Source organism: Montipora foliosa, chromosome 8 (assembly GCF_036669935.1).
Source record: "Montipora foliosa isolate CH-2021 chromosome 8, ASM3666993v2, whole genome shotgun sequence".
Lineage (NCBI taxonomy): Eukaryota > Metazoa > Cnidaria > Anthozoa > Scleractinia > Acroporidae > Montipora > Montipora foliosa.
Window position 1 is genome coordinate 42605591 of NC_090876.1, and position 14800 is coordinate 42620390.

Below are 14800 nucleotides of genomic sequence, written 5' to 3' on the forward strand. Positions count from 1 at the left end.
TAAAAACCCTCACTTTCGATCAATGTTACCCCGGTCACATTTCCAGTGGGCTGAATTTCAAAGTTCTCTTTTTTCTTCTCCACGTGACAACTACATGACTTTCTTTGACTTAGTTCCTAATGTTTATTTACAAAGCACTTACATGTATTTAAAGCCACTCAAAGAATTGTAACCATGCGGTTTTTTTTTCTTATAAAATAAGACACTGATGTGCAAAAATTCTTTAAAATCCTCATTTTTAAAAATTCAATATCGTGTCAAAAATCAGTATCACAGGAAACTTTTCAATCGCCAACCATCACGAGTACCGTATTTTCTCGATTAAACGCCGGCCTCGAAAAAACGCCTAGTCAAAACTGCCGATTTTTCAATAAACGCCAGGGGCGTTTAATCGGAGCCCCGGCGTTTGATTGGAGTCCCGGCGTTTATTCGGGGTCAAGGTCAAACACAAACGAGGAGGACGTTAGCGACATTGCCGTTTATAAACTTAAAACTTTGAACTCATATCATTTACTACTTGTCCCACATCATTCATATATTGTTTATGTGCTGTTTGTTAGTGATACAGATCTTGATTGCAACATGGTACACGTGCCGCATCGCATGTACGGTACCATCAGTAATACTGTAACTTCGGGTAATCCATGGAAAAATCGTCCAGCACTTACAAACTGCCCTTAGGTTTCCAAGGATCGGTAATAATAAATCAACCTGGAAAAATGGCAGAAAATTGCATTTCATTAATAAACGCCGGACCCTGATTAAACGCCGGCCTCGAAAAAACGCGGGGTCAAAACTGCTGATTTTTAATTAAACGCCGGGGGCGTTTTATCGAGCAAATACGGTAAGTTTCAATCAGATATATAATCTTAACGATGAGTCAATTTTAACCAAATTTGGGCACAGTTCGGTTACAGAACGCACGAAGTTAATTGAGAGAGATTGATACCGATATCTCAGTGCCAAATAACGCAGTCCTCGACAACGTTCAGCAATCTGGCAAATCACATCCTCAACTGGTGAAGGAAAACACTCTTGATAGTCAAAAAATGTTAAGTTTCTGCAATGTGTAGCTACAAGGTTCAATACGGCGACTGTTCCTCGACCCTTCCGAACCAAGCCGATTTCCAACCCTTCCAGGAAGGGCATCTTCGACAAAAATTGTTCCATGCCACCATCAGTGATCCGTTTGGTATTTCGAAGATTTATGTGCTTTAAACTATAACATGAGTTTGCAATTGCAATTAGTCCAGTGTCCGTTACCTTCTTGCACCCCTCGATGCTTAGATAGTTCAAACATCGACTTTGTTCAGCTAACTCGCCGAGGACGGTGTCCGTAACCCATAGGCAACCACTGATGTCGAGCTCACGCAACAGCTTAAGGCGTCGTACCACCGAGCACAGGCCCCGACTGAGTATCAGCGAACACTTCGACATCCCGAGAACCTCCATATAAGGGCAATAGTATGCAATCATTTCCATTGCGGGACTAGTGATTCGGCTTCGATCGGAGATGTACAATTTTCGAAGCTTCTGGCACTGCCGAGCTATGTGAAACAGGCTGATGTTTGTAATGCGAAAACACGCTGGCCCTGATAAGTCTATATGTGTGATGACGGAAGGTCTGATCCGAGAGACTAAACAAATTACGTTTTTGTCACGAACGCTCGTATTACAAAACGAGAAATCAATCTTACGCCATAAGCTTGGATCCAGGCTTACGCGGCGCCATTGCTGACACACTCTTGACATGCGCGTTAAATCTTTGATGGCCAGGTGCAAAAATATTTTCAACAATAAAGCGTCCGGCAAATGAAGACATGTTCCTGTATCTTTCCCATGATGAAGTTGATCCAGGGCCAAGTTTTCTCGGAAGCTGTCAAAACAAACAATGAAGAATTGCAAAATGTCATGATTCAATAAAAATAAAGAAACGGATGTTGCCAAGGTAAAGATTTTCACAATTTTTGAAAGAGTGTGATATTAGCGGACACTGCAGTGTGCATTCAGAGAGTTTTGCACTACATTTAACTCGGCAATAAAAAACACCCGCAAAGAGGAATAACATTAAGCTAAACTGGCCAAGAAGTGAGGTACTGGCTGACATATGACTTCGACAAAACATTGTCTCATTATTTTTAAAGAAGAATATCGTTGTCCAGATGTCAAGACTTATTGACTTACACTCTGGATAACAACCTGGTGGCTGACTTCTTTATTTTCATTTTATTCGAGAATATGCATCGAGGAAAAAAATGTGGAGTTTTTTTTTTAATCTCAGAAGAAACCATACTGCTGATAACTTGGTTGCGAGGGTAAGATTGTAGATAAAAAGAAACATTCACTGTATGGAATTAAGAGTCAGAGATTATGCAAATAACTTCTATTACTCCTCTATTCAGCTGCATGATTTTAAAAAGGTACGTTGTTATTACTGGCTTCATAAATGCTAAAAATTAATGAAGCACAAGATGTTCTGAAGACTATTTCAAATTCAAATGAACTCCTGGAATCAAGAAATAGTACTTATCTACCTCGCATGGCTGCGATGGTGTACTGAAACGCGTCGCCCGGCAGAAGAATGATAAAATATTTACATTGTTTGATCTCAAACTGCTGCTGACATATCAGTAGAATTTTGAAGAATATAAACAACAGGTTGTATTCAATATTTTGCGCAATTCCTGCTGTCCAAGTATGTAAATAGTTGACACTTTTGTTTGCAAGCCGAAGTTTTTCCTTTTTTTGATCATCGCCGCGAAAGCTGTTTGGAAAGAGGAAAATTCTTACTTTCTGTACCGAAGTACTAATTTCATGCAACAGAAAGAGAAAATATGTGCTCCTCGAGAGAAAACGCAATCGAATAGAATTGACAGTTTTTTTTTCCTGTGAACAACTTAATTGAGCCCAATAATCACTAAACAGTGTTCACAGCGAGGATACAGCGGCAGAGACGCCTGAGTTTCAAAGTGGACCGATTATTTAGTTTCGTTGTTGCACTTTTGTCACGCCATATTTGATCAGTTTTAATTACGATTCTCCGTTTTCATGTTCTTCATGGTCTTTTAAGTGATAAAAATGTTTTTCCATGATTTACTGTAGACTGAAAATCATGCAAATTTGAGAGCAATGAAGAAGATAAACCCATACAGAGTCACGTGTGAAACTGATTGGTGAAGGCAAATTTTTCAAGTTAAATTTTAGAACTCCGTACGTTGCATCTCTAATGGACTTTATATTATTAAAAATTATTATTAAATTTTCACTACGACGACGTTGTTCCGGTTTTTTAGTGTCAAATATAAGAAGCTGTCTAGTCTCTAATCCTTAAATTTCCTTCAATCTTTAAGCTTACCTATTTTCATCCGAAGAACGTTTTTTAAGAAGAAAGGAAAAATATGATGGAAGCGCTGATGAAGGACGACGAGGGAAGGAAAACGTGGATCCCATAACGTGATAACGATTCCGCCTTCAGTCTACAAAACATAAATCACCTGCAAACAACCGCAACTGGTCTTTTTCCTCCTTTGCGCTATTCCAGGATTCAAGGATTACTTCTATTGGGCGGTTGAAAAATTGTTGTCATTCATCGAAAGCGTGCAAATAAAAAGCCATATTCTATTTATACGGTCACGTGGTTATTGTTTCTATGGTGACCTCGGGGTTGCGCACATGTGCTGCCAGGACTTTGCAAGAAAATTAAATTTCTGTATGGACTTACGGCTTGGGTTAATTAGAACAAGCGTCTATTTTAATAATTACTGTTTCTCGCAACAAGATCTCGTTCAAAAGAGTTTCCATATCATAATGGACACCCGTAGACTGGCCCTTTTCTATTGTAGATGAAAGTAATTGCTATTGCACTTCTCGTAAGAATTATGAGAATTTTGTGGTAAAGAGGTTTTGGCGAGCTTATGAGTAGGTCTCAACGCTTTTAGCGACCGTGTTTTTGGAGGGCGAGAAATATGTACGATGGGGTTCGAAAACGCCGGTCAACGTGCTCCGAGGCGATCTCCGTACGAATAGAAATTCCAGTTTAAAAATTGATCTCGCGAATTAGAAGAAAATCGTTTTTTCGGTTTCCGCTCGTGACCAATCGCGTTAAAGAGTTACGCACCGGTATGACGCAAACACTGGTTCCGATACATTGTAACAAATGGAGCAATTCAACGAAATTTTCAGTTGATCCGATAGTGGGAAACCGAAGTTCCTGACGTTAGGATTAGGGCAATCTCCCAATGTATTTTGAAACTTCGTCCGAAAATGCTGTCCCATTCCAATTCGTTATCCGGAATTTTTGGTCGCCGGAAAGCAACCTCGACTTTCTGAGTTCCCTGGCTATTTTCCCATGCCCCTCACACCTAAGCACCTCCGTCTTCGACTAATTATCCTTCCGGTCTTATATTCTCCCCCACTCCCCTCAGTCGCCCTTCTACACACCAACCAGTGGCCCCAACACCTGCTCACCCAACAATTAGCATTTTCATTAATTACAACAAGACCATCACAGAACCAAATGTTCATGCATTCAAAGAGCTTCTTATTTCATGTAAATGCAATTGCATTCACAAGTCAAGCCCACCACGTTCAAAAGTAACACGACGCGGCACACGCAGATGAAGTAACGGGGCATGCCAAAAAACTAATGGGCAGCCGCGTTTCTATCCACCATGAGAAACAATCAGAAATTCCAGAATGGGAGCTGCGTCTGTCTGGGTATGTAGAGGTCGCCTACTAGAGGTTCAATTCTATAACCTGTATTTCAAGCAACGAATCGATGGCGTTAACTATCTTTTATTTATGAATTTCTTGGTTTACGTTTTGCGATTTTACTTTGTACAGATGTTAAACTAGATTCTACTTTTATCTCCTATCGGGCAGTGTAATCATCCGCTTCGTCGCTATTTTTTAAGCCACAAAAGGACATTGTTTATTTTAATCATTTGAATATCAGTGATGTTTGAAGCTTTTAAAGAACGACAGCCGACTGCACATGTCGCTTAAAGACAAAATGAGTATGGAGAAAAAATATTAAAATTTCTGAATAAAATGCCATGTGTAAAAATTACAATCGGCCGGATACAGTCTTGTTTTTGCCTAACTTAATTCAGCGAAAAATAATTAGGTAAACGGATTATATATAAATGTTCCATTGAGATTTTCGCACTGGCCTCCTTTCTCTGGCTTTGGCCAAGACCTGCATAATTTAATTTATTCAGGATAAGTTAATTTTTCAATAAGTACATTTTTGCAACAATTTAATCAAGGGCTTCCAACGAGAAAATTAAGACACAAAACTTTGAGAGACATTTCTTGGCTCCTTGTAATGTATAAATACTGTCTGTAGAGATGTTTTTATCACCTGGAAGAAATTGATCTGTTCGGAAATCTTAGCTGAAAATTGAAGTGTCCGAAAATTTTAGGAAATGATATCTTCATTTCAGAAATTGCTAGCTTAACGTGGCCTTCTAACAACTTCCCAGTGAACCATTTGCCTTTTATTAGTGCCAAAACTTGCAAAAATATCCCTTCCGAAAACGCGAGGGACTACTTTTCCCAGGTTGCGAAACATTTAGGTGTGTTTAGTAAAGAAATCTATAGCTGTTTGCAACGTAGAACCGAAATTCTTAAAACAGTTTGACTCCCACGTACACATATTTCACCGAAGGTTATCGCTGGGTGTCCCTGATTTAATAATAAGAATTAATATGCCGGTACAAGCCGAGACAATCATATTGAATACACCCAGTCGAACCTCCCGTAATTAAGCGACCACCCAAAAAGTAAATCCTACAATCCCTTACGAGAGCTTGGACCATATTGAGTCGAAATTTTGCCTCAATAGCATTAGCAACCGCAGAGACTACCCTATGCCATGCACCGATGCCCATCTAAATCCACGTAATAACTTTTGATAGTCACATAAATAATATTTATTCCCATGTGAATATTAACGGAGACAACATGACATCGATACCATGCAATTTGCATAGTGAAATTTACAAATAGGAACGTTGGACAGGACTTGGGTTGAATAGGGAATGATTGTTGACTGCACCGAACACTGCACTTCGATTTTCATACCGCAGTTCCGTCAATCTGTTGACTGTTCTTGAGGTAACAGTCAATTTCGAAATCAGGTCTTATTTCCTGTAATTATAAAGGCCTGTTCAAACGCACTATACACGCACTATACAACACTCGACTTTGTATGATCGACATTGTATGGCGTTGTTGGGTAAGGTGTTCAAACGTACTATACACGGACTATGCAACCACTCTACAAGTATGACGAAACAGAGAATTGTGGGTTAAGTCGACTTCGACTGCGCATGCTCGCATGCAGTATAATGCTCTACAAGTCGAGTGGTGCGTTCAAACGAGCTCGACTTTGTAGAGTATCGCTTCAGTGATCGCGAAACAAAGATAAAAGTCGAGTGGTTGTCGAGTAGAAGTTTGACCAGTTTCAAACATCGCTACACAAGATTAGACTTGTCGAATCGTGTATAGTGGGCACTATACAAGGTGTTCAAACGCACTCGACTTTGTAGAGTATACAAGTAGAATGTTGTATGGTATACAAAGTCGAGTGCGTTTGAACAGGCCTTCAGACATGTAAGGTAGTCTTTTACTGATAGAATACACTGTATGTACATTTTTTCATTTAGACTGTTAAATCTTTTATTCCTGATCTAAAACGTCAATTTTCACAAAAAATCCCGTACTTCTCATCATGGAGAAAATTTCCTCTCTTGTCAGCTACTCAGGGATGCGATGATGTTACGAGGCCTTACTATCCAATTTCCGCTCTATAAGAGGTCGCTTACTGTGAGGAGGTTAACAACAAAACAAAATTTCAAACTCTTAGCTCTAAGTGGTCGCGGTCGCTTACGAGAGTTGGTCACATACGAGAGATTCCAAATATAGTAATTGTTCATGGAAAACTGTTGGTTTGTTGGAAAAGTGGTCGCTTACGAGAGTTGTTGGCAACCGGAGGTTCGACTGCATTTGTCTTTCCCTAAATTTTCCCCTAAATTTATCTCCGCTTAAAGCAATTGAGACGTTGTTATATCGCGGAGAACCCGTCCACGATTTCTGAAGATTGTTTCGTCAATACAATGAATTATTAACTTCATTTCCTGATTGATTTTTGATTGACACTAACTTATGTAATTACGCCACGTGAATAAGTCAGTTTTTCAGTTCAGACATTGCCGATTCGAAGATATGTGCATGTTTTGCTAATCTGTCTCGCTGACCCGTTCTCTGTTATACTCTGAACTATTTTGTCTGTTGCTGACCTGTACACCGTGAAATAATCCTTCTAGACATCGTCAAAGAAGTAAGTATTCAATGCTGTAATTATAGTTAATAGTTTTACTCGCGTGTTTATGTACCGATGAATCCTGTTCGGTTTCTCAAATGTATTTCATTCTTTTCTTCAGATCGAATAATCTTATTGGAATAAATTATACGATTTGCGTAATCTAGTTGGATTGCCTGTCTGGTTTTATTGGACCAAAGATCAATTCTTTGGTTAGCGTGCAGGCCAATTTCTTTCTGATTAAATGCTGCAAACACAAACTAGATTAAGGACGGTGCCTACTATTCTTATCGCGCATACGTTCTGTGCATCTTGAGATACTCGGATTTCCTATGGGTGGTTCTTATTAAAACAGGGATATTTTTGCGCGGCTCAAAACTATGCGGATAAAGCAGAACTTAGCAAGTGCTATTGGTATCCCAAATGAAAATTGGGGAAACCACGCATTTTTCAGCGATAATTTAAGCTTCCATTTGGAAAAGAACGCCATATATTGCTTTGTATTTTAAAGCTTTTTACAAATATTGTTGATTAATTATATTTAACAACACTTGTTAAGATCTGCTTTCCTCGCATATTCGTTAAACCGCGCAAAAATACCTCTGAATTAGCAGGCACCGCCCTTAAATCACTTATAATTAACTGTCTTTTGACAATTATGTGACTTGTCTATACCATTAATAGCTTACGGAAAAAGTTCTTCCTGCTTTGGTTAAATATAAATCACCGTATATAGCCCTTTTCAATCTTCTTACGAGACCGCAAACCTTACAGTGACTCGTGTCTACATCAAATTACCCGAGTTAATAACATCTAAGGCTTCCAGCGAGGTTTAATTTGGGCCTCTGGGCGTAAGCAAACCGCAAATGCAGCTAAGACATTGAACAAAAATTGTCTCAGGCTTATCGATATATACCGATTATGCTAGCAATGGTACTTTTTAAAAGTCAGCAAAAATAATGCTAGTTTCCTCGAATTATGCCAAAATTTATGCTAGCACAGTCTATAAGAGCCTAGCGCTTGCTTCTTACTATGTCCACATTCCTCTTTTTCCCCACATGATTAAATGATTTCCGTTCAAAAGGCACCTTGATAGAACCCCTTACAAGTTAGGTCAGTTAGCGTGTATAAATAAAACGACGCAGCGGTGAAGGTTGTGAACAATTCTTAGACCTTAGCGATCGGCTCGATTGGCTTTCTTTCTCCACCGCTAAACGTATAATGAAAGAGGGGGCTCTGCGGAGTGTTCACAAGCCAACATCAGTGGCAATTTCGCTTCAACTTGAAAGAAATTCAGTGTCAAGAAAAAAAAAACATTTCTTAGGTCACTGAAGGATGTGGCGCCTTTTTCCGTTTAATTTCAAGTGATTGAAAAGCTATCGCAATTGGGCCGATTCATGCAACAGTGCTGCCGTTTTCGCGGGTAGATAACGCTGACAGAAATTTTAAGGAGAGTCCCATAGTGTTTTTTTCTTTTTCTTTCAATTCCATCTGAGTGTTTGACCTAAGTAGATGCCCCTTGACATGTCTGCATTGCTGATTGTTATGAGCACTTTTGCTTTATATAGAAACGTGCAGCGGTTTTCAACGATACCACTCTTTTAGTGTCGTTATGAGGCCGTGTTCAGGAGTTTCACTTTGCAATTCTTCTTTTATCCTCTTTCATCTTCTTCATGTCCTAACTGGCTATTGAAGGGTATTTAAAATGCAGAGGGGAAAAAAAACCTTACCATGATTAATCCTTTGTTATTAGAATTTATGGAACTGAAGATAAAAATTGTAACCTGAAACAAAAGGATTGACATACAGTTAAGAGGCATCGTTTTACGGGACAGCTACCTGATACTTTGAACCAGAGCATTCGTGATAAGGCGATTGATTGTTTTAAGACATGGAAGCTGTTTATGAGTAACGGGTAGCAAGTGTATTTAACTTTAATTCAGAGGTTCAAGGAAAGGCTTGAAACGATAGAGAAATATGCTCAGGTTTCTACAGAAACTCACATTTTCAGAAACTGATTGTCAGTGGCTAACTAGCGTACAGTTGAAGACAAAGAAAAACACGGTCTGCCCATGTCTCCTAGCTGTGCTAACTTTGCTTTGATCCACATTCATGTATATAACTTGCCGATATCACGGCAAAATGATCAGAGTAGAAAAATTACCAATCCAGCTAAACTAGGCAAAAACAAAGAAGGATTCTTAGAGGAATAAGGATCACTGAGTCGAGTAAACGAGGCGGTACTGGTAGAAATAACCTGTTCCCGATCCCACTTGTGCACTTCGCGGTACGAACCTTGTTGGGGCAAATACGCGCCAATATTTATCTTAATGACGTATGGGTTGTGACGTAAGACCCCACATTGACTATTCCATTTCAATCTCACTTTTGTATTTTTGGCGGTTCCGGCGCAAACCATTTGCTGCAACACTAAACCATTTCGCTTTCTACTAAACCATTTGTCGTCACGCTAAGCCATTTGGGGTAACACTAAACCGTTTGACATTATGGTAAACCGATCAATGTTATGCTAGACCATTGCGGTTCACGATTAACCATTTGCAGATAAAATAAGACATTTCAAACTACTCTGAACCGTTTGTCACATCACTGAACCAATGTACGGTAAGCTGGACCGTTTGCCGTTTCACTGCATATCATGTCAAAGTATGCTGATCCATTCAAGACTTGACTTTGTCATTTTGACAAGGATAGTTACACCGGTGGTCTTTGGCACTGACCAATTCTGTGTTAACTGCGATGATTGCATAAGGTGACTGATCTATTTCATTAAACACTTAACCACTCGTGTTTTCACTGAATCAATTCACCAAGGGTATCTACACAGTTTCTGAATTGTCTAAACCATTTAATGTTTGTTTATGTCATTTCACTAAGGGTGACTTGTCCATTTGTGTTTTAAATACATCTATTCAAATTCTGATAAACCGTTCTACAAAGGACAATTAAACCATTCCGGTTTATTCTTAACCATTAACTAGGATTGTATTTTTGGCGGTGATGGCTGCCCATAGGAGCTGGTCATTAATAATCAACAGATCAGTTAATTTTCCCGGTCTCGGAGATTCCCCCTTTTAGAGATTCCATCATTCCCCGTTTTAGAAATTCCCCCTTTTAGAGATTCCTCATTTTAGAAATTCTCCCTTTTAGAGATTCCCTATGTTAGTAATTCCCCCTTTCAGAGATTCCCCATTTCAGAAATTCCCCCTTTTAAAGATTCCCTATTTTAGAATTCTCCCTTTTAGAGATTCCCTACTTTAGTAATTCCCCCTTTCAGAGATTCCCCACTGTAGAAACTCCCCCTTTTAGAGACTCCCTATTTTAGTAATTGCCCTCCCCCCCCCCCCCCCCTCCTTTCGGGCTTGCGCCCTAGACGTCAGAGGTTGAGGGTGGGCCGCCTCTTTCATACACGTTTCCTTCTAACTGATTTGGTTCCTGTATAAGCAGCTCGTTTCAACGGGAAATTCCCACGCGCTCAACCCATAAAAATTTGGCTCTGTTAGTTTGAGAATCTCTCCCAAAGGATGGCCACTACCTTAGCGATTGACTCTTCTTGGTCATGTACTTAATGGAAAGCTGTGGTCCTGCTACAGTGCGGTTTTTTTATAAAACCTGAAACTTAAAACAACTTTTCGCTGACATTTGCAATGCGTCACGTTACGCAAATTGACATTAATCCATTTCACTCAAGTACTTACGGTTACCGCCGATAAAATCATTCCATGACGAAGAGAAATTTAATACTGGTGAGCCAGATCAAGTGTTTGTCAAAAATTATCAACTCACATCGACTGTTTCTCGGTTTTCCGCCTTGAGAACGGAAAAGTCCAGAATTTTTTCGAATTTTGTTAAAAAGGCTCCTCTGAGTAATAGAAAGCAAATAAGATAAGCTATTGATCCATCAAAGACAACATCATGGATTCATTCCTTGCCTGTGCTGGCTTTCAGAAGTAGGTTTTCAGTTATATTTTAATTGTTTACTCATTGTTTTTGTTTTACCGTACTTTATAGACACTTTCTTTTTACCAAGCGTTTGTTGTTGGTATTGTAATCTTGTCCGTTAAATGAATGTTTCTGTTTCGCCGGTAAGTGCTCCTTTAACAACGCTTTCCATTATGAACTCGGCAGATTTATCTGCTAAAGGTGTTCTGCTCGAAGGTTAAGAGTAACACAATCCGCTTTATTGATCGTAAATGATAATTTCTCTAAAATGATAACAATTTTTCTAACGAGTATAACGATCATCAAATCACATTGAAAACTTTGGGTAACAATTCTAAACGGATCAATCTCCTGGCGTATACTGTGGTTTGTTTTTGCAATAACTCCCGCTGTAATCTTATCTAAGCTATGAATAGTGCAATACCGTAATTGAAGAACGTCATCCAAACATGCTCTGTTCTTGCAATTTGAAACAAGTCGTCATTAATTTGTCTTTAAATGCTCATCTGTTTTGAAATACTTACGAACGACGTTCCCTTTGCTCATTTGCTGTATAGTATTCATGCTTTTTCTTTAATTCTTAGGACATATCATGAAGGATTCGTTTAATCACACATGATACGTACTTGTCATCATTACCAGTCTGGGTCACATCAGCATTTTCGAGTCAGTTACAACAAGGCTGTCAGCAACTGTAATGACAATAATAAGTAGGTCAACAGACCTTGGTTGGTAAAGCCTTAAAGGAAAACTGAGTCAATACAAGTGTCCAACTTGAATGAAAACATAGGAATAAAACAAACCACTTGTGTCATTCGGCCGTTAAACTGCCCTTGACCGTCAGGGGTATTAAGCAGTTTGAATGTCAAAACATGTTTTGACTCAGAGGTAGCGTGAACATAATAGATCTTCGCGTATTTCATCAATGTTGATATCGGTATTTAAGGTTTAAGTTTGAGGTCGACGTCATATTTCTCCTTGGTCGATAAAACACACAAACGAATGACAGAGCTGGCTCACTTTACCGCTTTTCCGCCTCCTCGTGTCCTTTTTTTCCTTTCGTCTCATGCTATTCAGCCTTTCATTGCCAAGACTGAAACGTTCATTTTCCCAACTAGTACCATTGATCTCTATCTTGGGTAATCATGAGAATTTAGTTTTATATCACGATCACACTGATCCTGATAAAATTTCACTGACATTGTGACGAGAATTTACATGCTGATAATTCCTGGATTAAAATTCAGCAACCTCGTTCGCAGTGTCTCCTGGGAACGAGGTTGAAAACTCAGCTGAAACGTTTGCAAAGTAAAGGTGGTAAGAAGTGGACCGTCATGGAATCGGAATTGACCGATTGAGGTGTCCGTAGAATCTCAGGGAAGTGAAGAAATGATAACTGTGAAGAAATGATAACTATGAATTCACGTCATAAGAAAAAAAGCCAAAAATGTTGAAACCTGCGACGGATAACGGAAAAATTCAGTTGAAACCCTAGTGCTAGAGTTACCCTAGCACTCACACATTTCTTCTTTTTTTCAACGACGTGTTTACAAGGCAGCTAGGGTTACCCTGGCGCTAGGGTAACCCGATCTGAGGGCTAGGGGTACCCTAGCCCTAGGGTAACCCTAGCTGCCTTGTAAACGCTCTGCTAGGGACAACTCGCCTACCCTACTTTTTAGCGGTTTCCATTGTGTTTGCGATTCTGGCGGTTACCAAGCACGCAAAGTTGTCCCGGGTGGAAGGGTAACCCTACCAGTGCAATTTTGCTTGTAAACCCGGGCTATCTTTGACCCTCCTGCTAGGGTAGCCCTAGCAGTAGGGTTACCCTACCTGCTTGTAAACAGGTCCTTAGACAGTCTGGTTAAATTTCTCTTTAATATCAGCACATCCTTGAGTTTTCAGGAGTGTATTGCAATAATATAGGCTTTACCTAATTTCACCACTGCGCCAGCCCTGATGATTTATTTATTTCGTTTATCTTTCTTATATTCTTGTTGTATTTTGTTTCATAGACTGAGCTCACAAGAGACCATTCTGTTGTCCACTGGAAACAGCAGACAGCATGATCATGCAAATGAGCCTTTAGAAACTCAATGGCTTCTTCCCGACAATATCTGGCTCCGAATATTTTCATTTTTAACTCTTCAAGAAAGAAATCAAGCTTCCTGTACTTGCAAGCGATGGAACAGCCTCTGCAAAGATGCCTTATTTTGGAGAGAAGTAGACTTTCAATTTTGCAGCTTCCCTCGAGAAATTACGGACGAAATCGTAAAAGCCGTTGTCTCGTATTCAACGAGAATCCAGAGCCTCGACTTGTCGGGAGACCATTGTGAGCCAATCACAGATGATTCTCTCGGTCACGTGGCAAACTTCTGCCCGCGCTTGCAGAGACTGAACATTGCTGGACGGAAAAATGTCTCTAATCGCGGGCTCAGTTTGATTGCAAGGAACTGTTTACTTCTAGAAGAGCTGAACGTTGAAAAATGTCAAGGAATTAACGACAAGGGGTTACATTCAGTCGCTAAGAACAGTCGACGGCTTAGGGTGTTGTCAGTCGCCGGGTGTAAGAAAATCAGTGACAAAGGCATAGAAGTGGTTGTCGAGAAATGCAGGAACATGCAAAATTTTAACCTTGCAGGTTGCATTGGTATTTCTGACAAAAGCCTCACGCGTATTGGCAAACACTGCCGCTCTTTAAGAAGCATCAGTCTAAAGGACACAAATAACATTACTTCTTACGGAATCGAGAGTCTGGTGAGCGGTACTCCTGAGATGACGCATGTGCATTTAGGTGTCATCCGCGACACTCAGAACACAATGATCGCACTTCAAGTCATCATGAAACATTGCGAGAAATTACAGTTTTTAAGCTTCCAGCATTTTCACAGGACTGGAGGGGTGGCAGGAGGAGTTCGAAAGGTCAACAAAAATAAACTTGGTCCTTTTATTAATAGCCTTAATGCTTGCGTAGTATCAAATTATCAAAGATAGTGGAAACGCACTTAACTTTAAAAATAGTAGGGAAATCCTATGACAAAGCCAGCTTAAAGTTCAAGTTGTAAACTGAGCTTCTGTAACAGGAACGCATCCTTCCGGAAGTTATAAACATCAATCGGAACTCCGGTGAGACTTCGCGATAGAACATTGATTTAGCAAGCCGTTCTCCACGGTAAAAAAATAAAGAAAAAAAAGAGAAGACCATTTTTACAAACTTTGGAAGAGGAGGCTACCAAAAGTGCAGTGCCACCTTAATAAGGAAGCTTCTAGTCAGTCTGCTAGAGGACTGCAATCGTGGACAAATTAAATGGAAAATTGAGACCACCCCTCCCCCCAAAATCAGTGATGGCAAAATGGCGCCTTTTGGCCTTCACGCGGCTTCATCCTTGATTTCGGGGGAAGGGGGCACTTCTTTTCCATTTTATTCTGTCCAAGATTGTAGCTTGGCAGACATCAACTTCAATTTTTGGTTACTCGGTGGTTGGCTGCATTAGTCCCCTTCCTACCTCGATAGTT

The 14800-nt window shown here is 39.9% G+C and overlaps 2 protein-coding genes across 13 annotated transcripts in view; one reads left to right on the forward strand and one right to left on the reverse strand.

The window, feature by feature from the left end:
* LOC138013325 (F-box/LRR-repeat protein 2-like) overlaps positions 1-13261 on the reverse strand; it is a 13379-nt gene extending 118 nt beyond the window's left edge. The window contains exons 1-4 of one of the 10 annotated variants that reach the window (XM_068860366.1): positions 12313-13261; positions 11914-11979; positions 9055-9108; positions 1-1876 (exon numbers count right to left, since the gene is read on the reverse strand). The exon at positions 1-1876 is cut by the window's left edge and continues 112 nt beyond it. In XM_068860366.1, coding sequence (XP_068716467.1) covers positions 856-1752 — 897 coding nt within the window. In that variant the 5' untranslated portion in view covers positions 1753-1876; positions 9055-9108; positions 11914-11979; positions 12313-13261 and the 3' untranslated portion in view covers positions 1-855. The other 9 variants (XM_068860367.1, XM_068860364.1, XM_068860365.1 and 6 more) reach the window with 9 other exon arrangements.
* Positions 4502-14483, forward strand: LOC138013327 (F-box/LRR-repeat protein 20-like). 3 transcript variants are annotated; one of them, XM_068860373.1, is made up of 3 exons: positions 11011-11295; positions 11872-11997; positions 13300-14483. In XM_068860373.1, the coding sequence occupies exons 2-3, from the start codon at positions 11903-11905 to the stop codon at positions 14276-14278; spliced, it is 1074 nt and encodes a 357-aa protein (XP_068716474.1). In that variant the 5' UTR covers positions 11011-11295; positions 11872-11902; the 3' UTR covers positions 14279-14483. The 3 variants fall into 3 exon arrangements, with proteins under 3 accessions (XP_068716475.1, XP_068716474.1, XP_068716476.1); XM_068860374.1 differs by lacking the exons at positions 11011-11295; positions 11872-11997 and adding an exon at positions 4502-4716; XM_068860375.1 differs by lacking the exon at positions 11872-11997 and having other exon boundaries at positions 11026-11295.
* Positions 14484-14800: the final 317 nt, after the last annotated feature.